The sequence below is a fragment of the Balaenoptera musculus genome, chromosome 2 (assembly GCF_009873245.2).
Source record: "Balaenoptera musculus isolate JJ_BM4_2016_0621 chromosome 2, mBalMus1.pri.v3, whole genome shotgun sequence".
NCBI classification, from domain to species: Eukaryota; Metazoa; Chordata; class Mammalia; order Artiodactyla; family Balaenopteridae; genus Balaenoptera; species Balaenoptera musculus.
Window position 1 is genome coordinate 38,551,947 of NC_045786.1, and position 27,792 is coordinate 38,579,738.

Sequence of the window (27,792 nt, forward strand, 5' to 3'; positions counted from 1 at the left end):
CTTGGGTTTCTTTCTCTTCTCTTCACAATTTCCCTAGGTGACCCTATCCAGTCCGAAGGCTTTAGTCCTTTCCAATCTGTATCTCCTGTCCTGACCTCTCCCTAAAACCCCAGACTGCCTGCTCAACACCTCCATATGGGATACTAATATACATCTCAAACTTACATGGTCAAAACTGAACTTATTTCCCCCTAAACCTGCTTTTTGTCAGTCTTTCCTAACTCAGTATACAAGACCACCTTCTAATCAATGGCTCAAGCCAAATAACTAAAAGTTATTCCAGATTAGAAGCAGTAGGCTGAAACAGGATTAAAAGCACGAATTCTGCAGCCAAACTGCTTGAATTCAAATCCCAGGTCCACCAATTTATGGCTACATAACCCTTGGAAATTCCTTAATCTCTCTGTGCCTTGGTTTCTACATGCATAAAACAGAGGCAAAACAGAGTTGCTGTAAGGTTTAAAGTGCTTAGAACAGCACTTGGCACAGAGCAAGCACTCTGTAAATATCTGTTTAAAAAAAAATCCTCTTTTTCAGCCACATCATGCTGTGTCCTGCCTTTGCACTAACTGTTCCACTAACTGAGAATGTGCTTTTTCCTGATCTATATATTGTGGCTCTTATCATTTAGGCTTCAGTTAAAATAGCACCTTCTCAGAGAAGTTTTCCCTGACCACTCAACCTAAAGTAGCTATGCTGTCACTATCACATCATCCATTTGAAATATATGCATAACACTTTTCACTCTAATATTTTTGTTATTTATTTATTTTCTTTTCTCTTCTCGTTGAAATATCTCCATGAGAGCAGGAACCTTGTCTGACTGGTTCATCACTGTAGTCCTAGGGCCAAATAGTTTCTGGCACAGAGTAAACACTTAAATAGCTCTTAAGCTTGCAACTTACAGAACAATTATTGCTGTTTTCCTGGAAAGATTAAAATGAAAGAGTTGAAGAGACTACATTATTCTTTTAATTTTATTACTGAGCAGCTAAGGGGACTAGGGAAATTCTGTGCTGAGGTGAAGGTACGGACTGAACAGTTAGATAACAATAAGATAAATTTGGAAAAATGATTTTATTTCTATACTGTATTACTCACTCATCACCACTCTGTTCCTCACTGTGTTGCTTATCTAGCTTGTTGAAGAAAGCTATGATTCCTTCCAAAACCCTCTTCCGGCTTCCCTGAAAAAAATACAAAATAAGTAAGGTCTCCCCATAAAGGGCAAGTTGAACTTAAAGTTCTTTTCAGCTTGAAGGATTTTCAAGTATGAATTTAAATAGATAAATTATAACCTAGAGTCACACTAAGAATTTATAGAACACTTCCATGTTGAAATTGAGTTTGAAATACATCTTAATATCAGATTTTAAGGGGCCTATAGTCCACCCTTTCTGAGATCTTTATCCCTTTTAATACCACACACACACAAAATGTGGTACTACAAGAGATAATGTATGTTTACATTGGCTGAGGACCATGACCTTTTTACTAGATCAAATCATCATACATGAAATAAAAGCATCTATGCCCTAGTACATAAAACAAGAGTATGAATAAGCTGAATGGTACTAACTGGTCATTTCACCAGAGTTAAAAGAGCAAATTTTTCATTTATACCTTTGAGGAGAGAACCAGAAGCTGATAGACCAAGGGTGGTATTTCTTGAAGATTCAATTTGGAGAACATCGTCAACACTTTTTCCACCACAATTTCCATCTCTTCTGCAGTCAGAGGGACATCCCTGTGGATCAAAGATTCTAAAGATCAGAGCCTAATTTGGGAGATACTAGATCACTATAACTACCTCTTTTGATTTTTCTCTAATGCAGAACCTTAAAGGGGACCAATAACCTTACCTAACCAAAGTTATCTTGGAAAAAAAAATCACAAAGTTATACTTTAAATAAGAAATCAAAGCAAAAAAGAGTGGGGGGAAATTCTGTAACAGAAAACAGAGGTACCAATACTCTTATTTGGGGAACAGTGGTATTTGAGCTTGCTACATTTCAGTTTCTAGTAGGTAAGTTCTCAGAGCAGGATAGAAAAAGAAAAGGGAAGGATGATGCTTACTTGAACATGGAGGTGAGCTGGATTACATACTGATGATCCCATCTGATTAAAGAAATTGACAAAGAAAGTTTATGTCATTTAAACTTACTGACATATTACTTTGTAAAAGTAGTAAGGAGGAAAAAATTAGGGCCATTTCAAGTTTGATTTGGTACCACTGGGAAACAAGATCAAAGAAATGACATTTCAAACAATGAAATAACAGCTTTTAACCTATCAGACTGGCAAAATCAAACTCTGATAATATTCAGTGCTGGTGAGATTTTGCGAAACAAGTACTTCACATACTGTTTTAGGGGATGTACACTGATATAATCCTTCTGGGAAGACAAGTTGGCAATACTACTTATCAACTTTAAAAATGCACATAACCAAAGACCCACCCAACTTACTATTAGAAATATATCCCATGTACATACTTATAAAAGGTCACCTAGACATATGAGGATGTTAATTCCAACACTTTTCATAATAGCAAAAAACCAAATAGCCAAATATTATTTATCGGCAAAAAACAAATAATCTAACAATTGGACACTAGCCAAATATTATAACAGAATACTATGGAACTATTAAAAAGAATGATGTAAAGTGGTATATGCTGACATGAACAGATGTGTTAAATGAAAAATGAAAGGTATATTACAATGTAATGAATAAACTCTTTTGTGTAATTAAAAACAAATAAATGGATAAATATACATGTGCTGATTCACGCCTAAAATTATTTCTGTAAGGGACTTCCCTGGTGGCGCAGAGCTTAGGAATCCGCCCGCCAATGCAGAGGACACGGGTTCGAGCCCTGGTCCGGGAAATCCCACATGCTGCAGAGCAACTAAGCCCGTGCGCCACAACTCCTGAGCCTGTGCTCTAGAGCCCGCGAGTCACAACTACTGAAGCCTGCGTGCCTAGAGCCCTTGCTCCGCAACAAGAGAAGCCACCGCAATGAGAAGCCCGCACACCACAACAAAGAGTAGCCCCTGCTCACCGCAACTAGAGAAAGCCCACGCACAGCAACAAAGACCCAATGTAGCCAAAAAGAATTAATTAAAAAAAATATATATATATATTAAGGATTTCTTACTATAAATATACACACACAGAGATATATATATAGTAAGAATTTTTCATCTTTGATGTATGTCTTTATATACTTCATTTTTAATGGGTATAAGTTACATGGAGTGGCTCTACCTTAACTTACTGATACATAGCTTACATACCATAACTTACATATCTCTATTATTGTATGCTCAAGTTGGTCACAAATTTCTGTGTTGAAATGTTCATGTATGAAGATTTTCTATGTTGCAATTTCTCCTTAGGGTAGATTCTCATATTTCTGGTTTAAAGATACAAACATCACTTATACATCTCACTCCCTCAAAAAACTATAAAAGATAGTGGTAGGGTGACTTTCCAGCCTTAAGGACCTTGGGACTCCAAATACTGCTATAGGGATAAACTGCTGTGTTAAGATGGAGAATCAAGTAAGTAGAAACTGTATGTATAGTCTTAGAACAGAGAATACAGTAAATAATCTATCTCAAAAATTCATCACAGACTAAATGGTTTTATAGTGGTAGACCATAAACCAAAATGGACTAAAAACTTGAGTGGTATAAATTCCTAAAATAAATGATAATTCTTTTTTTGGTCACTTGTAATCCTGAGAAAGTTCTACATATTAATAAGAAAGACTCACCTGCCAGAACAGAGGGTGTTAATCAACTGCTTCTTCTTACATTCTTCCCCACTTAGTTCACCTAGAAATGCAAAATACACTGAGGAATAAATTTAATTCAGTGAAGAGAGTAAAAGCCACTAAGATTGGAAGAAAATTACCTTTTCCATAAGCTAGATCTTCCTTTTTGGTAGCAAGGGCAGTGAAAATGATGGGTAATAGCTCCAAAGATTTTCCATTCGTTAGGTTGCCCTCTTTGATAGCATCAACAAACTCATTGGCTAATTCAACCAATAATGCTCCTGGAAAATTGTGAACCTAAAAGTTCATGGGATTAAAAAAATGTTAAGCAGAAATCTAAATGTTTGATATCTCTTTCTAAGAAATACTCTTTTGCTGAATTAATAGAACTGGCATTGAAACCTAGAACTGGTCCTATAAGTGATTCAGGGAATCATTCTGCTCTGGTATAAACTTATAATTGTAAAGGATTTCACAGATCAGGATCTTCCACCAGTTCCCTGATGTTTTCAAATATGCCAACTCTTCAAAGAGATACATGTCCATGATACCAGAAATGTAACGTAAACATCTAAATGGTTTATGGCTCACCCATCAACTATTTTGTTTTATAACAGTAGTTCTTATTCATAAATAGGAGCTATGGTAGGTTTGGCACACTTAAGTTTTCCCTCCCTCAACAAATTACAAATCCCCCAAAATCCACCCAAAACCAAAAAAGTTTTTGTTTTCCATCTCACCTCCAGCATTAGTAATCCTATGATTTCAGATGCTACTTCTTTCTGCAAATCCCCTGATTCCAACAATTGGACACAACAACTGTATATCTTAAGTCTCCTAAGAGCTCCAGCTTCCTCAGAACAGGGGAAACCTTATTGTTTTAAACAGGTGGTACAGAAACAAAGAAAGAAAAAAGGAAGAATTCTTACAAGGTTGAAGGGTAAACAGGAAAAACAAACAGCTTTGTAGTTGAATATAGAAACAGAATTATCAAACTACTTATTACTATGGTGTTTAGAACAGCAATATTTAGGAGCTTTGAAAAAGTGCTTAATTTAGACAGAAAAGTGAAACATTACCTTTTCTACTTCCACCCATGTCATTAATTTTTAAAATAATTTTATAGTGCAGAAGAAGGAACACCTTCTAATATACTTTAGAGCTTTTCTGGGATCCAGAAACCCAAATTAAGTGCCTTTAACATACTTCACTTCAAAACATCATCACTGATTGATGTCAGCAGGAATGTAGAGTAATAAAGACCTTGGAAAATGCTCTCCTCCATAAAAGCAACTAGAACACTAACAAAAATAGTGAAAACCAACTTGTTCAGAATTCTGGAAATTAACCAGACTTGCAACAATCCAGGGAGAGTTTATTTAAGATAAACAGCTGAATCTAAGACAGAATAGCAAGCTCTGTTGTGTTTCAACATGCCCTCATTCCACCTCCTAACCCCTACCCCCACCAGTCCAGTAGTCTTTAAAACCAACAGTTCACACTCATGGTACAAGCCATCAGTCTAGCAGCCTCTGGAGGGGACAGAATATGATTGGAGCTCCACCAAAGCCCAATTCCCAGATTACTGTCATTATTTGACCTGTCTGGCTATTCCCTAGAAATTTTCACTCACAAGACTTGTCTTTACTTGACCTGACTTAGAACTCGCCCAGTGCAATCTTTTACCAGAGGCATTTGTCTAAACCAGTTGCAAGTGATTACTTTTTCAGCTGCCTGGATAGCAATAACAGTTGGGCATGCAACAAGCTGACCAAAGAACTTAAAATATAAGCCTGGAGAAAGGTGCATAGAGGACTTTGAAACATTCTGACATATTCCTGGGAACCTAGAAAGCCATGCAAATACTTAGGGTTGTGCACATGGAAAGGGCTGTGTGTATGGCCAGGCAACACCCAAGAGAACCCTAATCTCTCGCCTCTGGCTGATCCTGAGGCTCTGCACAAGCAGAAGGGCTAAGGAGGAGTTATAAGCTACCTGCCTGAAAACTGAAGGTGTGCACCTGACATGCACAGGGTCCCTCAGCAAAGGCTGGGAAACTCACTGGTTCCAGGCATTTTAAAGGACATCTTTGCCAAATCATTAGCTGACCACAAAGCTAACCAAACAGAGACTTCAGTGGCCACATAAAACAGTGCCCATACAAAACAAACAGTACATATTTTACAAAATTAGTTCAGAAGAACAACTATAAAAACAAAAGCAACACCACAACAGCAACAACAGATCTGGGGGAGGGGGGTGGTATCTGATTTCCAGAATTCCCACAAAATATCATTTAAAATGTCCAGTTTTCATCAACAAAAAATAAAAAACATACAGGGAAACAACAGTATGGTCCATACACAGGAAAAAAAAGGAATCAATAGAAACCGTCCCTGAGAGCGCCCAGATATTAGATTTACTAGACAAAGACTGAAATCAGCTATTTTAAATATGTTCAAAGAACAAAAGGAAACCATGTCTAAAGAACTAAAGGAAAATATAAGAATGATGTCTCACCAAATAGAGAATATCAATAAAGAGATAGAAATTATAAAAAAGAACCAAATAAAAATTCTGTAATTAAAAGGTACAATAATTGAACTGAAGAATCCACTAGAGGGGCTCAACAGGAGATCTGATCTGGTAGAAGAAAGAATCAGAGACCTTGAAGATAGAGCAATTGAGATTATCCAGTCTCAGGGACAGAAAGAAAAAGAAGAAAAATGATCAGAGCTTCAGAGACCTGCGGGATCCCGCCATGAATACCAACATAGACATAATGAAAGTCCCAGAAGGAAAGGAAAGAGAGAAAGGAGAAGAAAGAAGTAATGGCCAAAAACTTCACAATTTTAATGAGAACACTAATCTACACATTCAGTGAATTCCCTGGCAGTCCAGAGGTTAGGACTCCGCGCTTTCACTGCCGAGGGCCCAGGTTCAATCCCTGGTCGGGGAACTAATATTCCACAAGCTGCACAATGCAGCCAAAAAAACAAAAAACAAAGCAAACAAACCAACAAAACCCACATTCAAGAAGCTCAAAGAACTCCAAACAGGATAAACCCAAGAGATCCACATTTAGATATACCATAGCAAACTATCAAAATCAAAGATGCCTCATCATAAAAAAAACCATATGTGAAAAACCGACACTTAACATCATACTCAACAAGTAAAGATTGAAAACTTTTCCGTAAGATAGGAAAAATACAAGGATGCCCACTTTTGCCACTTCTATTCAACATAATACTGGAAGTTCTAGATAGAGCAATTATTGCATTTAGTGCCACTGAACTGTACAGTTAAATAAAAAAGTTAAAGACAAGAAGAGAATATTGAAAGCAACAAGAGAGAAGCAACTCATCTGGTAAAAGGAGTACTCAATATGATTAACAGCTGATTTCTCATTTAAAAAAATCACTGAAGGGCAGAAATGGGATAACATAGTCAAAGTACTGAAAGAACTCAATAGCCAGAAAAACTATCCCTCCAAAACTGTCAACCAAGAACTCTATAGCCAGAAAAACTATTCCTCCAAAATGGAGAAATTAAGACAGTCCCAGATAAACAAAAGAGAATTTGCTGCCAGAAGACCTGCCCTAATGCTAAAGGGAGTCTTTCAGGCTAGAATGAAAGGACACCAGAAGTAATCTGAATCCACATGAAATAGAGAACATCAGTAAAGGTAACTACATAGGAAAATATGAAAGATAGTATAAATGTACTTTGTAATTATTTTTTCTCCTATCTGATTTATAAGACACCTGCATAAAACAACAATTATAAATCTGCACTGGTGGGAATAAATGTGTAAAGATGTAATTTGTAGGACAATAATAGCACAAAGGAGGAAGGGGAAGAATGAAGCTACATGTAGAGCAAAGTTTTATAACTATTAAATCTAAGCTGGTATTAATCTGAACTAGATTGTTATAAATTAACTCATTATTGCCCGGGGGAATTTTTGCAGAAACTAATGCCTGTGGCCGGCGATATTTATTTTGGCCAGCCAGAAAATTAATTCTGTTATTTCACTAACACTTTGTGGGTTATTACATTCAATAGCTAGACCTGACACACCTGTAAAGTCTTCTAATTTTTGTAAAATGTTGTCTTCAAGCCACTCTTCTGTAGAAGCAAAGGAGCATTCTCCTGCACCATGACTTTCATTTTCACTTTCTGTATCAGAATCAATCACTAAGGTTTTTTGTCTTTTTGTTGGTCTATTATTCACATCATCTGAATCAGAATTATATTCTGAAGAACTATCATCTTCTGAGACACTAGTATATATGTCACTTGGACAATCAGAGAAAGTATCTGCATAAAATTCACCAAAAAATGTTTCACTCAAAATTTCATGATGTGTCATTTTTGAAAATTTTACATTTATAATATACACAAGATTGAAGCAAAAACCAAACGGAGCAAAATGTGAATGATAATGACAATCATAAGTTGTATAATGAACTCTTGATCAATTTCAAGCTCTAACAACTTCTCATGGTGATGTTAATTGTAGCACTCTCTAAAGATGTATTGATATGTCTCCAGTCAATAATGTGTTAAGATGTCAGTTCTAATTGCCAAGGCAAGCACTAAGAAAGCAACTGAAAAAAAATAGTGAAAAAGATTACAAAGGAATTAAAATGGTACACTAGAAAACACCTACTTAACATATAACACATAAGGTAGTAACAAAGGAACAAAAAAACACGACATAAAGAAAACAAACAGCAAAATGGCAGGTATCAATCCTACTTTTTTAGCAATTATGGTAAATGTAAAGGGATTAGATACTCCAATCAATAGGCAAAGATTGGGGCTTCTCTAGTGGAGCAGTGGTTAAGAATCTGCTTGCCAGTGCAGGGGACACGGGTTCAATCCCTGGTCCGGGAAGATCCCACATGCTGCAGAGCAACTAAGCCCGTGTGCCACAACTACTGAGCCCGTGCTCTAGAGCCCGCGAGCCACAACTACTGAAGCCCGTGCAACTAAGGCCCATGCTCCGCAACAAGAGAAGCCACCACAATGAGAAACCTGCGCAAAACGAAGGGTAGCCCCTGCTCACCGCAACTAGAGAAAGCCCGCGCACAGCAACAAAGACCCAACGCAGCCAAAAATAAATAAAATAAAATAAATAGATTTATTAAAAAAAGGGCAAAGACTGGCAGAACAGATTTTTAAAAATCCAATTATGTGCTGTGAATCAGAGACACAATTTAGATTCAAAGATACAAATTGTTTAGAAAAGATATACCATGAAAACAGTTAACCAAAGAGGGCTGAAGTAGCTCTAAAAATAACAGAAAAAAGTAGACTTTAAGACAAAAATTACTATTAAAGACAAAAAAGGGCATTTTATAATGATAAAAGAATCAAGGCATAACAATTATAAACATATAAGCACCTAACAAAAGAGTTCCAAAATACACAAAGCAAAAACTAACAGAACTGAAGGGTGAAATAGACAATTCAACAATAGTTGGAGACTTCAACCTGCCACTTTCTATAATCAATAGAACAACAATTAGAAGATCAACAAGGAAATAGACTTGAACACACCAGATCTAACAAACATCTATATAGAACACTACACACAACAACAGAAGACACATTCTTCACAAGTGCACATGGAGCATTCTCCAGGATAAACCACACATTAGGCCATAAAAAAATTCTCAATACATTTAAAAGGATTGTAATCATAACACTTATGTTCTGTGACCACAGTGGAATGAAACTAGAAATCAATAACAGAAGAAAATCTGGAAAATTCACAAATATGTGGAAATTAACATAATCTTAAATACCAAAGGGTCAAAGAAGAAAGCACAGAGAAATTAGAAAAATACCTTGAGATGAATGAAAACAAAAACACAACATTCCAAAAGTTATTGGATACAGCTAAAGTAGTGCTTAGAATGAAATCTATAGTTGTAAATACCTATATTAAAAAAGAAGAAAGATCTCAAATCAATAACCCAATCTTCCACCATAAGAAATTATAAAAAGAGGAAACTAAACTCAAAGCAAGTGAAAAGAATATAAAAGTAAAATCAGACATAAATGAAACAGAGAATAGAAGAATAGAGAAAAATTAAGAAATCCAAAGCTTATTCTTTGAAAAGATCAACAAAATTGAAAAATCTTCAGACTGACCAAGAAAAAAAGGGAGAAGAATCAAATTACTAAAATCAGGAATGAAAGAGGGGCATTACTACCAGTCTTACAGAAGTAAAAAGAATAAGGTAATACAATGAATAACTGTATACCAATAAATTACAAAACTTATATGAAATGGATAAATTGTTATAAAGATACAAAGTATCAAAACTGACTAAAAAAGATAATAGAAAACCACAACAGACCTACAAAAAAAACAGACTGAATTAGCAATCAAAACTCTTCTACAAAGAAAAGCCCAGAACCAAATGGCTTCCCTGGTGAATTCACGAAACATTTAAAGAATTAACTGCAACCCTTCACAAACTCTTCCAAAAAAAGAAGAGGAGGAAACATTTCCCAACTCATTCTACAAGGCCACTATTATCTTCATACCTAAACCAGACAAAGACATCCTAAGAAAACTATGAACAGTATCCCTTGTGACTATAGATGCAAAAATCCTCAACAAAATACTAGCAGGGCTTCCCTGGTGGCGCAGTGGTTGGGAGTCTGCCTGCCGATGCAGGGGACACGGGTTCGGGCCCTGGTCTGGGAGGATCCCACGTGCCGCGGAGCGACTGGGCCCGTGAGCCACAACTACTGAGCCTGTGCGTCTGGAGTCTGTGCTCCACAACAAGAGAGGCCGCGATAGTGAGTGGCCCGTGCACCGCGATGAAGAGTGGCCCCCGCTTGCTGCAGCTAGAGGGAGCCCTCGCACAGAGACGAAGACCCAACACAGCCAAAAATAAAACAAATAAATAAATAAAAAAATTTAAAAAAAAAACAAAAAAAACCAAAAAAAAACAAAATACTAGCAAACTGAATCCAGCAACATTTTAAAAAGGATTATACTCTATAACCAAATTGGATTTAATCCAAGAATATAAGAGTGGTTCAGTGTATGAAAATCAATGTAATATACCATAGAAATAGAGTAAAGGATAAGAACCACACCTCAGTAGACACAGAAAAAGCATTTGAAAATTCCAATACCCTTTCATGATAAAAGACACTCAACAAACTAAGAATAGAAGGGAACTTCCTTAACCTGATAAAGGGCATCCATGAAAAACCCACAGCTAACATCACACTCAATAATAAAAAACTGAAAGATTTCCGTGAGATCAGGAACAAGAGAAGGATGTTTACTCTCACCAATTCTATTCTACTGGAGGTTCCAACTGGGGTAATTAGGTAAGAAAAATAACAAAAGGCATCTAGATTGAAACAGAAGTAAAGTTGTATCTATTCACAGATGACACAATCTTGTTTATAAGGAATCCACAAAGAAGAAACTACTAGAGCTAATAAACAAGTACAGGAAGGTAGCAAGATATGAGATCAATATACAAAAGTCTATTGCATCTCTATACACTAGCAATGAACACTGAGAACATTAAATTAAGAAAACAATCCCATTTACAATCACACCAAAAAGAATAAAATACTCAGGAATAAATTAATAAAAGTAGTGTAAGACTTGTACTCTGAAAAGTACAAAATACTGTTGAAAGAAATGAAAGAGGACCTAAGTAAATGGAAAGATATTCCATGTTCATTAATGGAAGACATATTAAGATAGCAATACTTTTCAAATTCATATACAGATTCAACACAATCACTACCAAAACCCCAGCTTCCATTTTTGCAGAAATTGACAAGCTAATCTTGTCATATGGAAACTCAAGGAACCCAGAATATCCAAACTAATCCTAAAAAAAAAAAAATGTTAGAGGACTCACACTTCCCAGTTTTAAAGCTTACTACAAAGCTATTCTAATCAGGACAGTGTGGTACTGACATAAGGAGAGACACATAGATCAAGGGAATACAACTGTGAGTCCAAAAACAAACTGTCACATTTATGGGCAATTGATTTTCAATAAGGGTGCTACTGAAAATGGGGAAAGATGAAGCTGGACTCCTACCTCACACCATATACAAAAATTAACTCAAAATGGAGCAAAAATCTAAATTTAAAAGCTAAAGCTATAAAACTTTGAAAAGAAAACACAGGTATAAATCTTTGTGACTTTGGATTAAGCAATGACTTCTTAGATATAAAACTAAAAGCGCAAGCTACAAAAAAATTAAGTAGGCATCAAAATTTTAAATTTTGTGCATCAAAGGATACCATCAAAAAAGTGCAAAGACAACCAGAATGAGAGAAAAATTTTGTGAATCATATATCTAATAAGGGACTCATATCCAGAATATTTAAAGAAATATTAGAACTCAGTAATAAAAAGACAACCCAATTTTTAAAAGGTCAAAGGATTTGAATAGACATTTCTCCAAAGAAGATATACAAATGGCCAGTAAGCACAAGAAAAGATACGCAACATCATTAGCCATCAGGGAAATGAAAATCAAACCCACAGTGAGATACCACTTCACACTCACTAGAATGGCTAGAATGAAAAAGACAATAACAAGTGTTGACAGAGGATGTGGGAAATGGGCATCCTTATTTCAGTACTGGTGGGAATGTAAAATGATGTAGCAGCTTTGGAAAACAGTTTGGCAGTCCCCAAACAAACATGGAGTTAACCATATGATCCAGCAATTCTACTCTTATTTACTAAAGAGAAATGAAAATATGTCTACACAAAAACTTGTAGCAGTATTCATAACTGTTAAAAAGTGTAGACAACCTAATTGTCCACCAACTCATGAATGGACAAGTATGATATATTCATATAATGGAATATTATTCACCAATAAATAGGAATGAAATACTGATACAGGCTACAACATGGATGAATCTTAGTAACCTTACGGTAAGTGAAAGCCAGTCACAAAGGACCACATATTGTATGATTCCACTTATATGAAATATCCAGAATAGGCAAAGCCACAGACAAAGTAGATGAGTGGTTTCTTAGGGCTGGCGTGGATCAGAAGTTTAGGGAAGCAACAGCTAAGGGATGCAAAGTTTCTTTTAGGAGTAATAAAAATACTTGAAAATTGTGGTGATAGGTGTGCAACTCTGTGAATATACTAAAAGCCACTGAAATGAATTATTTTAAGTGGTGAATTGTACGATGTCAATTATATCTCAACAAAAAATGTACACTTTAAAAGGGTGAATTTTTTAGTATGTGGCTTATATCTCAATTTTCTAAAATGTCATCATTAGCTAACTATTGGTTTACGCCATTGATTTAACAGGATTAAAATGGTTATGAGGTAGTTTCCATATATACTTGGTAATTCATGCTACTTTTAAACTAGGATTTCCAAATCTATGTTTTTAAATAAGGTAAAAATAAGGTTATTTACAGAAGTGGGAGCCATGATAGTCTGTTCCAGGTCTGTCTACCCAAGAAAGAAATTACTCTTATTTCTTCCACTTATTCTTATTACTGTCACTTAGCATGTATAGACAGCTGCTTTTGATCTTTCATTATTTCCTTTTCTCTGATATTTCTACAAAACAGTCATTTAGCAAGTTTCCAATTTTTAACCAATTAAAAAAATTTTTTTCATGCGTAGGAAGATGTTTTTTTTTTTTTTTTTTTTGGAAGATGTGTTTTTGAACCCTTGCAAGAAGAGACACAATTTACTCGAGGGGGTAAGAAAAATAAACCAAGTTAAAATAACCTGCTAAGAGTGTAAAGCGAGTTTTAATTTTTGCTTGTAGAATTTCATTCTACTACAATTTATAAAACAACTATGAGTCACAACCAGCAACAATGTAGAACTGGCCCTTGTTCAAGATATGGAATAAAAATATGCCCCACTGGGAATTAAGAATCTCTACGTAAGTCACCTAAGATACTCCATTTCATTAAAACTCAGAGCACCCTAGCCTCTTCTGTTAAGCACAGATTAACTATTAAACATTGCTGCTCTCTTCTCCACAATTTTTTTTTTTGGCTGCACCGCAGGGCATGTGGAACTTCCCCGACCAGGGATAGAACCCGTGCCCCCTGCAGTGGAAGCATGGAGTCTTAACCACTGGACCACCAGGGAAGTCCTCTTCTCCACAATTTTAAAAGCACAAATAAATCAAAGCGGATTTTATGACGTGCATCCTTTACAGGCTCCAAAACCAGCAATACAATCTCAGGTAGCCACTTCAACCCGCTTTAGCAAAATTATTTAAGTCCACAAGACAGGAGACTGCTGCTTTAGTTGATTCTGTAAAATCCCCAAAACAGAAAAGTCTCAGTGGGGCTTCAAACAGTAAGAAAAGTAGCAATATGCGCCCAAAGTAAACAAATATATCAATGAATCCAGAGAGATAGAAGTGGCATTATTATTACCTTTGAAGATGGCTCTCAGGAGTGCTCCAGCAGCTTTTCCTTTCACTGCCTGATTCTGAAGGAGATTAGCCAGCTGCAAAGAAAGAAAAAGCTACAAGTCCCTGGCAACAATTTCCCTACATGAATGACCTAAACTCCCGGTATGAAAAACACCCATCTGTCAAGTTCATATCCTTCAGAGACTCCAGGTATCACAAGTAACATATTTATTTACATATAGCAGGGTAGATCTTAACATGATGCTGGGTTGTCAAGACTGAAATTTATTCATACATTCTACAAACGTTTATTAAGTATTTAATCAGCACTAGGTATCGAGCTATGTTCTTGGGGATATACATTCATTCAGCAAATACTCTTTGAACATGTTCTTCTTCCTAGGCATTAGGGATACAAGGATGAACATGATAATCTGACTCAGTTTACAGTAGAGCAGGAGGGAAAAGTACGACAAGAAAAAAAATCTGTAAAAGAAACAAAACACTGAGACAATAATTGAGGAAAGGGAAGCAACTTTAGCTAGAGTAGTCAGGGAGAAAGCTTCTCTGAGGTAGGTGACATTTCTATAGAGACTTGGAGGATGAGAAAGAGCTAGTTATGCAAAGGGAGGAAAGAAGAACATTTCAGATAAAGGTATTGTTATGTGCAAAGGCCCTGAGGGAGCAAAGAGTTTGGCATAGTGGATGGCCTGAAAAAAAAAAAAAGACCAATCTGGCTGAAGAGTAGTAAGAAAAGAGTGGCACAATATGAATTTGGAGAGATTGGCAAGAACCAGATAATAAGAATCTTGTAGGCCATGGTAGGAAGCTTAGATTTTCTCTAAGTGCAACAGAAGTAACTAACGAGAAAAGAGGAGAGTGATATGATAGATGTTTTTTTTAAAAAAAAAATCAGTTTTATTCCTTTTGTAGAAAATAGGTTGTGGGAGGGTTTAAGAGTGAAATAGAGACATCTGTTAGGAGATTGTTATCAGTGATCAAATGAGAGATGACAGTGGCCTACAGCAAGGTAACAGCAGGGGAGATGTCCTGAGCTGAACTGTGTCCCCCTCCAAAATTCATGTTTAAGCTCTAACCCCCAGCATCTCAGAATGTGATCTTATTTGGAAATAGGGTCACTGTAGGTGTAATTAGTTAAGCTGAGGTCATATGGGTAGGTCCTAATCCAGTATGACTAATGTCCTTAGAAAAAGGGGAAATTTGGACAGAGACACATACACAGCGAGAATGCCATGTGAAAATGAAGGCAGAGACCATGGGTGACACAAGGCAAGGAATGTTAAAGATTGTCAGCAAACCACCAGAAGCTAGGCGAGACGCACGAAACAGATGATCACAGCCCTCAGCAGGACCCAACAATGCCAACACCATGATCCTGGACTTCTGGTTCCTAGAACTTTAAAAATAACTGTCTATTGTTTAAGGTACTCAGTTTGTAGTACTTTGTAAGATGAAGAAAAGTACAGATGGCCCCGAACTTATAACAGTTCAACTTATGATTTTTCAACTTTACGATGGGGCGAAAGTGATAGGCATTCAGTAGATACTGTATTTCGAATTTTTATCTTTTCCTTGGCTAGCAATCAGCTGCGGGATCACAAGGATAAACAACCGATACACCATTCTGTACCCATGCAACCATTCTGTTTTTCACTTTCAGTACAGTATTCAATAAATTACATGAGATATTCAACACTTTATTATAAAATGGGCTTTGTGTTAGATGATTTTGCCCAACTGTAGGCTAATGTAAGCATTCTTGGCACGTTTAAGGTAAGGCTAGGCTAAGCTAGGATGTTTGGTAGGTTAGGTATATTAAATGCATTTCCAACTTAGAATATTTTCAACTTAAAATGGGTTTATTGGGATGTAACCCCATCAAAATTTGGGGAAGATCCGTAGACTGAAGATATATTTGAGAGCTTGATCAGTAGGACTTCGCTATGGTCTGAATGTTTATGTCCCCCCAAAATTCACGTGTTAGAATCCTAATACCCAGTGTTATGGTATTTGGAGGTGGGGCCTTTGGGAGGTGATTAGGTATGAGGGTGGAACTCCCCTGAATGGGATTAGTACTCTTATAAGAGATCCCACAGAGCCCCCAGGCTGCTTCTACCATATGAGGGTATAATGTGAAGTCTGCAACCCAGAAGAGGGCCCACACTCGACCACACTGGCACCATCATCTAGGACTTCCAGTCTCCAGAACTATGAGAAATAAATGTTTGTTGTTATAAGTCACCCAGTCTACTGTATTTTGTTATAGCAGCCTGAATGGACTAAGACAGACTTCCTCATGCTTTAGACGTGAAATGGGTGTGGTGATGAAGGAAAAGAAGAAATCAAGGACTCAAATTTCTGGCTTAAGCAACTAACTGGGTAGATGCCGGCACCATTTACTGACATGGTGAAAATTTCGGATTACGCAAGCATCTAAATCATCCAGAGGGCTTGTTAAAACAGAATGTTAAAACAGAGAACTCCACCTGCAGTTTTTGATTCAGCAGATCTGATGTGGTGCTCAGAACTGTTACTCTTAAGATATCCAAGTGGAGATGTCAAATCGATAACTGAATATGCCAAAGTGGAGCTCAGTGAGAACATGTAAGATCATCCAGGGAGAAAATGTAAAGAGAAAAGAGACACCAACATTCAGCGATTAAAAAAGCAGCAGCCAGCAAAAACAACGGAGAAGGTGAGGTTGTAATATCCAAAGGACTGTCACAGAGGCCAAAACTAATAAAACAGTGAATTCGATCTCTTCTACACGTGCCTGGTCTTTCCAACTGGAGTCCATCTCTACCTTCTTAAATACATAATAAGGAAGTGCCTGATTGCTCTGCCTGGAACCTCCAACAGCCTTTGACATAACCATTAGAGCAGTGGTTCTCAACCAGGGGTGATCTGCACCCCACCCCTGGCAGGGTACATAGGGCAATGTCTGGAGACATTTTTAGTTGTCATAACTGGAAGGGTGCTGTCACCTAATGGGTACAGGCCAGGGATGCTGTTAAACATCCTACAATGCACAGGACGACATCCCTCAACAAAGAATTATCCAGTCCAAAATACAGTGCCAAGACTGAGAAACCCCGACTCTTCTCAAAAAAATTCAGTTTCAACAGAAGGCAATGTGGCATAGGAGAAAAAAATGGGACCCAGAATCAGAGGAACTGGGTATGAATCCTCGCTTTACCATTTATTAGCTTTATAACCTCAAGTTACTTAATCTCTGTTACGGGTGTCTATTCCCTACCTCAAAGGACTGTTATGCGGATTAAATTAGATGACAGGTAGAGGACCTTGCACAGGGCCTAGCACACAAAAGGTATTCAACAAAATTCAGTTCTCTTCCACTCCCTCTGTCCTCTACTCCCCCTACTTACATGATCTTTGGTCTTACTTTTTTGACCTTATTCAGTTATGCTTTATACTGCATTTTAAAATGCAGAAGTAAACCAAGTAAGATTAAGTATCCTTGTTATTTTGGAAGGCTTAAAATTTTTTCTTTTAATTGACAGACTGGAACTACCAAGTTAATGGCACAGTCCAAATACAGATTTTTAAAAAAACAGAACATTCCTCATTTTGTGCTGATGTTTCCTCATGACTAGATTGAGTTTAGGCATTCTTGGCCAGAACACAGGTGATACTGTGCCCTTCTTGGAGTATCACACATGGAGGTATGTGATATCCATCTGTCCCTCACTGGTAATATGAGTCTGATCACCCAAATACGCTGCCTGATTTTCCCACTCTGTAATTACTTCTTTCCCCTCCCTTTGCAACCAGTGTGCAGTTCGTAGGAAGAAACTTTAAGACCATGCAGGAATCTTGCTCCTCATCTAATTTTCCCCTCATATAATGAAAAAGCCCAGCAGCAACCTCTGGTATCAGGTTCTCAAAGTCAGTATCACCAGGAATGACACTCACATCGTGAGCTCAATGATATGACACACAGTGAAAAGGGCATGGCACCATTTCTATGGTCCTTCTGCTAAGGATGCATGTCCTGAGTCCAATCATGAGACACACCAGACATTCAGCAAAGCAACGGATCAGTACTCTTCAGGGTAATCAAGATCATAAGAGACAAAGAAAGACTAAGGAATGGTTGCAGATTGCAGAAAATCAGGGAAAAATGACAATTAAGTGCAGTGTAGGATCCTGAGTGGGATTCTGGAACATAAAAAAAGGACATCAGTGAAAAAACTACCAGGCAGAGTTCAAATAGGGTCTTTAGTTCCACTAATGGCATTGTACCAATGTTAATTTCCTGGTTCTTAAATTTTTACTAAAGTTATTATGTAAGATACTAACATTTGGGAGAGGGGTAGATGGAAACTCTATTATTTTTACAACTTTTCTGTAAGTCTAAAATCAGTTCAAAATAAAGAGTTAAAAAATTCTTCCTGGATTTAGCATCCACTGATGTTTCCTGCCTGATCCAATCTTTATCATGATGGTTGCCAAATGATGATTTTCTAACTCTGTGGTAAGCAAGAGCCCTTCTCATCATTTATTATCAATATGGACTCACAAATTTCTATATTTTTCAGTGGTTTATAATTCATAACTGAACTTGATTATTTCAATGTTCAAATTTGACCAACGGAAGCCCCTTCAAGCTGTCTTTATCAGGTTTGGGGTATCAATGTTATACTTTATAAAAAGCATTTGGAAGTTTTCCTTATATATGCACATTTTTCCTTATGTATCACATATGCTCTAAAACAATTTATGTGGCATCGGGACTATCTCTTACCTCTGATCTCTAAAGATTTGGTAGACGTTTCCTATGAAACTTCTGGGCCTGGTATTTTTGTGTCAAGTAATTGCTTGATGACTCTTTTTTTCTTTTATAGAAATTGATCTGGTTAAGCTTTCCATCTCAAATTGGGTCAATTTAATTAAACTGTATATTCCTAGGAAATTATCCATTGCACCTACATTTTCAAATTTATTTGTAGTAGATATATAGAGTAGTCTCTTAGTATTTTTTGAGATTTTTCTCTATATGAATAGTTATATCCCCCTTGTCATTTCTTATTTAGTATATCTGTGCTTACTCCATTATTTTCTTGATTAGTTAATAGTTTTGTCTATTTTTTCAAAGAACCAGGATTTTTATGTATTAATTTGATCTACTGTTCTCCACTTTATTAACTTCCACTTTTATTCTAGCAGTCCCTTTTAGATTCCTCTATTCTCTCTAAATCTTTGAATGTAAATTTTCCCACTGCTGGATATGTCAGTCTTCCTTGTCATGGACTTGCTTATGTGTTTTATAATTTTTTACTCTTAAGCACATCTTCTATGGACATTTTTATCAAATGGACTGAATGCATATATTGCTGGAATGCTTATCAAATTTATAGAGCATATAAAATGATGATTAATACAATGGTCAACAGAATCAGGATACAACAAGATGATCTTGATGGAGTGAAATCAAATTAATCTAAAAAGATAAGTAACAGATTTAAAGTAAAAATTTTAATGTGGGTTCTAAGAACTAACTATAGAAGTTCAGAGATGAAGGAAATTTAGCCTATATGCAAAAATGACTTGGGGTTTTTAGTTGCTTGTAAGAGCAATGAGACAGTAATATGATATTGCTGCCAAAAAGTTGACTCTGCATTAATGGAAGAATTAGGGAAATATTAGTGCCCCTCTACTCTAGTGGTAGAACACATGTGGAGCCCTGTGTTCAATTTGAGGTACAAAACTTTTAAAGGTAATGTTAACAAAACAAAAATGTTCAGAGGACTGTGTTCATGCTGGTGAAGAAACTTAAAACAGGAAGAGCTGAAGGACCTTTTCTAATATTTATTCAGCGTCTACTGGATGCCTAGTGAGGATCTATTAGATGTTAGATGCATACAGTATCTCATTTCATCCTCACAAAAACCAAGATAGGAATTCTTTTTGTGATAAGCATGAATCAGAGAAGTAATTCATAGCATCTATCATGGGTTTTGTTCTAGTTCTTATTTTTTACTTATTTTATAGTGTAATGTTAAAGCCTCCTCAAATTCCTTTTGGAAGCAGGTAAACTATAAATTCTAAGTAAATAAATAAATAGAAAGCAGGTTTCAACCAAATTTTAAATTGTCTATAGGATGATTCAACTCTCAACTCATGCAACAGGCTGTCTTAAAAAGTGCCACAAAGAGCAATTTCTGGATAATTTCAAAGAAAAAAAAAATCAGAGCACATCCCTGTATCAATTCCCAGTTAGCATAAGATAACAAAGATTAAGATGCACCTAGCTTCAATGACCATAAAAACTAGCACATAAAAAGTTCCTTAAAAACATAACACTCGGGCTTCCCTGGTGGCGCAGTGGTTGAGAATCTGCCTGCTAATGCAGGGGACACGAGTTCGAGCCCTGGTCTGGGAAGATCCCACATGCCGCGGAGCAGCTGGGCCCGTGAGCCACAATTACTGAGCCTGCGTGTCTGGAGCCTGTGCTCCGCAACAAGAGAGGCCGCAATAGTGAGAGGCCCGCACACCGCGATGAAGAGTGGCCCCCACTTGCCGCAACTAGAGAAAGCCCTCGCACAGAAACGAAGACCCAACATAGCCATAAATTAAAAATAAATAAATAAATAAAAATTTAAAAAAAACAAACAAAAAAAACATAACACTCGGGGCTTCCCTGGTGGCACGGTGGTTAAGAATCTGCCTGCCAATGCAGGGGACACGGGTTTGATCCCTGGTCCGGGAAGATCCCACATGCTGTGGAGCAACTAAGTCCATGCGCCACAACTACTGAGCCTGTGCTCTAGAGCCTGTGAGCCACAGCTACCGAGCCTGCGCGCCTAGAGCCCGTGCTCCGCAACAAGAGAAGCCACCGCAATGAGAAGCCCGTGCACTGCAACAAAGAGTAGCCCCCACTCACCGCAACTAGAGAAAGCCCACGCGCAGCAACGAAGACCCAATGCAGCCAAAAATAAATAAAATAGATACAACATTAAAGAAATTTTAAAAAATAATAATAATACTCAAAGTCTTAATTTGTCTATACATATATACTAATGTTTAAGGTTAATTTTTTTTTTTTTAGTATTTATTTATTTATTTATTTATTTATGGCTGTGTTGGGTCTTCGTTTCTGTGCGAGGGCTTTCTCTAGTTGCGGCAAGTGGGGGCCACTCTTCATCGCGGTGTGCGGGCCTCTCACTATTGCGGCCTCTTTTGTTGCGGAGCACAGGCTCCAGACGTGCAGGCTCAGTAGTTGTGGCTCACGGGCCTAGTTGCTCCGTGGCATGTGGGATCTTCCCAGACCGGGGCATGAATCCGTGTCCCCTGCATTGGCAGGCAGATTCTCAACCACTGCGCCACCAGGGAAGCCCTAAAGTTAATTTTAAGGAGGGATTATTTTCCATGTAGGGATCTGAATAAGCTGAGATCATTTATAATGGAATAAGGAGAAGTATATCAGGAGAGAAAGATTAGAAAGAAAGCCTAACATAGAAGGTAATTATTGTCCCATTTTATAATCATATACTTATAGTGAAGACACAATGTAAATTGGTTGGTTTTCGCTTTTACTAATAATTTCAAAATATCTTACTACTTATGAACTTATCTTCTTTAGGGAAAAACATAAATAAAGAAGCATCAACAGGCAAATCTAATGTCTCACATCAATAACTATAGTTTGGATATTGCTTTCAAATAGGATTGTTCTAAGAACTAAAAAGTGTACTAATTTGCTTATACGGTTGCATAAACGTCATTTAAATATTATACAGTTGTAGGGATTTCCCTGGTGGTCCAGCAGTTAAGACTTCACGCTTCCACTTCAGGGGACATCGGTTCGATCCCTGGTCAGGGAACTAAGATCCCACATGCCGCACGTTGCAACAATCAATCCATAAACAAACAAATAAATACAGTTGTATAAATGTACACAAATGCCCTTAAGTTGTCCATATCTCTTCCTCTCTCCCATTTCTTTGTATCTATGAGTTGTTATCAAATAAATCCTTGTCTCCTAAGGAGAGTGGGGGATAGATGAAGTGGCAGAATTAATTTTTCTAACATGTCCCTTGAATTTGTTATCATGCTTGACATTTGCTTTTGGCAGAACATCCTTTCTAATACTCACATCATCTTCTTTCAGGGTTTGAAGAAATTTTTGCAGTCTGTCTGCTGTTTTTTCTGCTGCTAGAGATAAAATTTTCTGGTCCATTGTTGCACATATCAAGGAACTGGAAAGGGAAAATGTCAGAGCTGGATGAAACTTCCAGAAGTAAACAAGTTTGATTTTTTTCCCTTCTCTACCTGTTAACTGAGTATTTCATACATATTATAGACAGCGTACACAGTGGGTACTCAACAGGCTAAGGACTACCAACTAGTGTGAGTAGGTGATTCTTATCCAAACCAAAATAATCTTGTGAATTCCCTGGAATTTCCTTATTAGAAAGTTGTAGTCTAATCAAGTGGTTTCCTAATTCCAAGTCACATTTCTATCATTTTTTTTAAGCATACACAAGAATATTATAACATATAATAAAGTAACACTTGATAAATGAATAAATCAACAGCACTGTAAATGCATTTATACCAATTAAATGGTGTAAAAACAAATGAGAAGTTAAAAAGGCTAAGAAATAAATGTGTGCTCAAACATCAAGAAGGCTTCCCAGCAGAGGAAAGCTTAAACTGGAACCTAAAGATTAAATTTAGACAGTCAAGATAACCACATGGTATACATTATTGGGAAGGAGAGTATCATGAACAAAGGCATTCATAAGAGGATTTGAAAAATTTATTTGGGGAAAATTAGTAGAGAGTTCAAGTAGGGGAGTAGTGAGTAGGAAGGCTAGAAAGAAAGGGTGGGACTAAACTGTGCAAGCTCTTAAAAGCCAAGTTAAGGAATTCAGATTTTATTCTGTAAATAATAGATAGCAACAAAAATTTCTGGAGTAAAAGATAATCTGACAAGACTGAAACAGTGTTTGAGGAAACTGAATCTGGCATCGATGTGCAGATTAAAGTAGGGAGGGAGTAAGGAGGAAGAACAGAGGCTAAGAGGCTACTGGGGGCTATTTTAGTGGTAGTGACAAAGGCCTGTCTTAGGGCGGTGACTCTGGGGAGCAGAAAGGAAAGGGTGAAATGGAAGCACATTAGACAGATAGGAGTTAGTGTGTAGCTATGGAAGTATTATGGGAAGGGGGAAATGCAGACTAATGGAAAGAAAACCTGCTCCTCCTCCTGCATTTCTTCCTGTTTCCAATCTCCATAAATTGTACCATCATCCACTCAGCTGCTGAAACCAAAAACCTGGACAACATTCTTAACCACTCCCCCTTCATCCTCCACATCCACTACCAAGTCCTGATGATGTTACCCCCCTAAACATCTCTCAAGTCTACTTCTCTCTGAGATCCACTACCTCCACATTACTCCAAACCCACCATCATCTCTCACCTGAACTACTGCACAGTTTCCTAACTTGTCCTCCACACAGTAGCTAAAATAATGTTTCTGAAACACAAACCAGATTATGTGACTTATCCTCCCTCAATCTCCATCCTCATCTTAAAACTATTCAGTGGCTTTCCATTACTCTCATATCAGTCCAAAATCCTGAATTCAGAATAAAAAGGTCTGGTCCATGCTAACTCCCCTTCCTCACTCTATTCTCCAGCCACACTGAATCATTTTCAGTCCTTCAAACCCCCAAGTTCCTCTTGCCACAGACCCTTACACATGATTTTCTGTCTGGAACTTATAGAAATACCCCTCCTTTTATCTGCTGCTTGCCAATCTTTTATTGTTAATTCCTACAAATTCTTCAGATCTCAGCTCAATCCACACTTCCTTAGCAGCTCAGTCTAGATTAAACACTCCCCTATTACATCCTTTCAAGGCAACTATAATCTCTCACCATCACCACACTTTTAACATTACATTTGTAATTATTAGATTAGGAGCTACACCTCCCACTCCACTACAAACTCCAGGAGGGCAGGGGGACCTGTCTGGTTTTGTTTATCACTGAACCTCCAGTACTTAGCACAGTATCTAGCTCATAAAAGGTCCCCAATAAATATCTGTTGAACAAATGAATGACTGAATCCCTACAATGGGCAAGACCCTGGGCCCAGCACTTTACACTCATTAATTTGATCCTCACACCAACCCTATGAGGTTTGTGTTATTACTCCCAATTTAGATAAAGATCTTTTGGGATTCAGAGAGATTAAGGAATTTCCCCAAATCCCCAAAGTTAGAAGGCTAGTAAGGGTAGAAGCAGAACTGAAATCCGAGTCTGTCCAGACCCAGACCCTAAATCCCATGCTTTTACCTGCTACCCTCTGTTAGGGGCTGGGTGACAGTAGAGGATGCAAACAAGGCATACCGACTAAAAGAGACGTCCAGCCCTAAGGGGAAGATGCTGAACTCTTTCTATTTCAGCAGGTACATTTGCTAAATTCTTCCTAAAACCAGAGGTGAGTAACAGATAGGTGGCTGCAGATTCTTTGTCAAGGGGCCCTGAGGTTAGTGACGCACCACAGAAGTGAAACGCCGCGGGTCTTGCACCGGGGCTCCTCAGAGAGCAAGAAATAAACACAAATAGAGAAACTATAAAATGAGGCAGCTAGTGATGTGCGCTGTGACCGAGCTACAAGAGTGAAACAGGTTTAGAGAAATTTCTCAGGCGTAGGAGCTAAACGCTGATGGAGAGGAAGAATTTAACAAGAGGGCCGAGAGTGTAGCACGCCCGGGGAGCAGGGAGAGCCAACCGACGCGGAGGGAGACGGCGGGGCACATCGACCCTCCCAGGCCAAGGAAAACGCCAGAACGTCACACTGGAAGTGGGGTCCTCCTGTCCTCCCAGACCCGCTACCTCCCCGGGGCTGAGTCCCACCGCCCCTGCAACGCGCGAAGCCCCTCCAGACGGTCACCGCAGCCTCACCTCCTCCACAAGCTTCCAAAAAGCCCGCTCAACCCAACTCCGCCGCACTTCCGTTACCGGGAGCAGCGAGTCCCGCCTCCCGCGGCTCACTTCCGCCGCCCGGGAGCACGCGCATGGGGCGTACCATTAAGGCAGAAGGGAGTGGGGAACTCCTGGGACGATCCCACTCACTGTGTGTGTGGGGGGGGGCAGCCTAAGAACTCCAATTCGGGACCGCAGAGTGAGCCAGGGCAGTGTGGCCTGGGTGTGGCCACCACGGTGTCTTGACCAGTTAAGGCCTTCTTGTGTACTATTGGGGAAATGGTCAGTGAGAGAGGGGATGAATCTAGTGATGGCTGTAGAGGTCTTTGCATTGGAAGTGTCTGGAAGGCGGAGGAAGGTGTCCTACTTCTTGTGCCAGTGGAGGTGTCAGTAACTCCTGTAAAGGAAAAAAGTGTCGCCTGCCATTCCATTTCTATAGGGATCAAGTCTATAGCAACTGCAGTCGTTGGCCTCAGTGTACCTGAGGGGAGCTCAGGATGGAGAAAAACAGGAAACATTCTGTGCTTTGGATGTAAGGATCCTTGGATAGTTAAGATGCATATCTAAGGAAAAGTTTCAATGAACCCAGATTCTTGCATCTTCCCATACATAAGAAAGCACTTAAGTCATTAACTTGAAATATCTGGTTTTTGTGATCAGTAATCTTGATCTTTGATTACATGGATCTCCCCCCCCCCCAGAAAAAACCCGAAAACTCATATATATCCTGGCTCCTCCCTTAACTCTTCAGAGCAGGTCCTCAAAGCTATCTCAGAGGCTGTCTCCTGGGCTATCGTCCTCAGTAAGGTACCTGGATAAAACTTAACTCACAACTTTTAGGTTATGCATTTTTCTTTCAGTCGACAGCCCTAAAATGTAAGCCTCATGTGGCCAGGGGGCTTATTGCATACAAAATCTCAGCATTTAGCACAAAGCCTGGCAAAGCAGTAAATGTTCAGTAAATATGTTAAATGAACAACTGATAGTAGAGCAAAGAGCAATGGAGGGGAGGTTTGAGAACCTGTACTACGTTGAAGGGGCAGCTTGTGCAAAGGGCCTGACAGCAACAAGCAATCCAGCGTCTGGCTGGTTCGGGAGGTGCAGATGCTTCAGGTGGGGGTGGGAAAGCAGGGGCTTGTTAATCTTTTTCATATCAGGAGCAAGTGGGGAACAGCTGAAGTGGAAGGGCGTGATTGTATTCACATTGTAGAACAATATTTCTGGCAGGTGAGTGCTGCAGAGGTTATTTAAAAGAGATGATGGGGATTTCCCTGGTGGTGCAGTGGTTAAGAATCCACCTGCCAACGCAGGGGACACGGGTTCGATCCCTGATGCGGGAAAATCCCACATGCTGCGGAGCAGCTAAACTCATGCGCCACAGCTACTGAGCCTGCGCTCTAGAGCCTGCAAGCCACGACTACTGAGCCCGTGTACCACAACTACTGAAGACCGTGCACCCTAGAGCCCCATGCCACAACTATTGAGCCCATGTGCTGCAACTACTGAAGAGCCCGCCGCACCTAGAGCCTGTGCTCCACAATAAGAGAAGCCACCACAACAAAGAGTAGCCCCCGCTCGCTGCAACTAGAGAAAGCCCATGCGCAGCAACAAAGACCCAATGCAGCCAAAAAAAAAAAAGATGATGGAGGTGAGGAGAATTGAAGGCAAGACCCCTTAGGAGGCTCTAAGTTGTCCTGGACATAGGTGGTGGTGGCCCAACCTTGGGGAGAGGTGGGAGGGGTTTGAGGAATATTCAGGCTTGAGTGACTGGGATGGAGGTGCACCCTGGTGATACTGCCAGTTGACTGACACACAGGGAAGGATGAAAGTTTGAGTTGATGATGAAGCCTTCAGATTTGGACTTGCCAAATGTGGGACCATGGGATGGCATGTGAAGGCTAAGATCAGGGGGCATTCAGTCTGGAGCCTGTCTCCCAGTTCCCAGGGGTAGGATGGATCTACTTGGCCAGTTCTGGAAGAAACATAGCTGCTGGAAGAGAATGATGCCTCGCGGCTGCCTAGGTCTGCTACTTGTTTATGACACTTCTTTTTTTTTTTTTTTTATTTATAAATTTATTTATTTATTTTGGGTTGTGCTGGGTCTTCGTTGCTGCACACAGGCCTCTCCAGCTGCAGCAAGTGGAGGCCACTCCTCGCCGCAGCATGCAGGCCTCTCACTGTGGTGGCCTCCCCCATTGCAGAGCACGGGCTCTAGGCACGTGGGCCTCAGCAGCTGTGGCACACAGGCTCAGTAGTTGTGGCTCGCAGGCTCCAGAGCGCAGGCTCAGTAGTTGTGGCTCACGGGCCCAGCTGCTCCACAGCATGTGGGATCCTCCCGGACCAGGGCTCGAACCCACGTTCCCTGCACTGGCAAGCAGACTCCCAACCACTGTGCCACCAGGGAAGCCTATGACACTTCTTAAGTACTTTTACTTCTACCAACGTTTCTGGCCCAATATTAGAGCTGTGATATTTGGCTAAAACACAGAGCTGGGTTGGAAGATTATTCCTGAGAGAGGTCTTTAGCTTGCCAAGGAATCAGATGACTTTACCCTCAATCTTCCTCCCCACAAATCACCCTTCCAGGCTGCTTCTGGGACTGGGCCAGGCAGCCAT

The 27,792-nt window shown here is 39.0% G+C and overlaps 1 protein-coding gene across 3 annotated transcripts in view; it reads right to left on the reverse strand.

Annotated features, from left to right (window-relative positions):
• Window positions 1-25,234, reverse strand: part of FANCI (FA complementation group I) — a 78,802-nt gene extending 53,568 nt beyond the window's left edge. Inside the window, exons 1-9 of one of the 3 annotated variants that reach the window (XM_036842313.1) lie at window positions 25,156-25,234; window positions 22,336-22,438; window positions 14,221-14,293; window positions 4,522-4,652; window positions 3,922-4,078; window positions 3,782-3,842; window positions 2,077-2,118; window positions 1,624-1,747; window positions 1,102-1,187 (exon numbers count right to left, since the gene is read on the reverse strand). In XM_036842313.1, coding sequence (XP_036698208.1) covers window positions 1,102-1,187; window positions 1,624-1,747; window positions 2,077-2,118; window positions 3,782-3,842; window positions 3,922-4,078; window positions 4,522-4,652; window positions 14,221-14,293; window positions 22,336-22,419 — 758 coding nt within the window. In that variant the 5' untranslated portion in view covers window positions 22,420-22,438; window positions 25,156-25,234. Of the gene's footprint in view, window positions 1-1,101; window positions 1,188-1,623; window positions 1,748-2,076; window positions 2,119-3,781; window positions 3,843-3,921; window positions 4,079-4,521; window positions 4,653-14,220; window positions 14,294-22,335; window positions 22,439-25,155 lie in introns of those variants that run through there. The other 2 variants (XM_036842314.1, XM_036842315.1) reach the window with 2 other exon arrangements.
• Window positions 25,235-27,792: the final 2,558 nt, after the last annotated feature.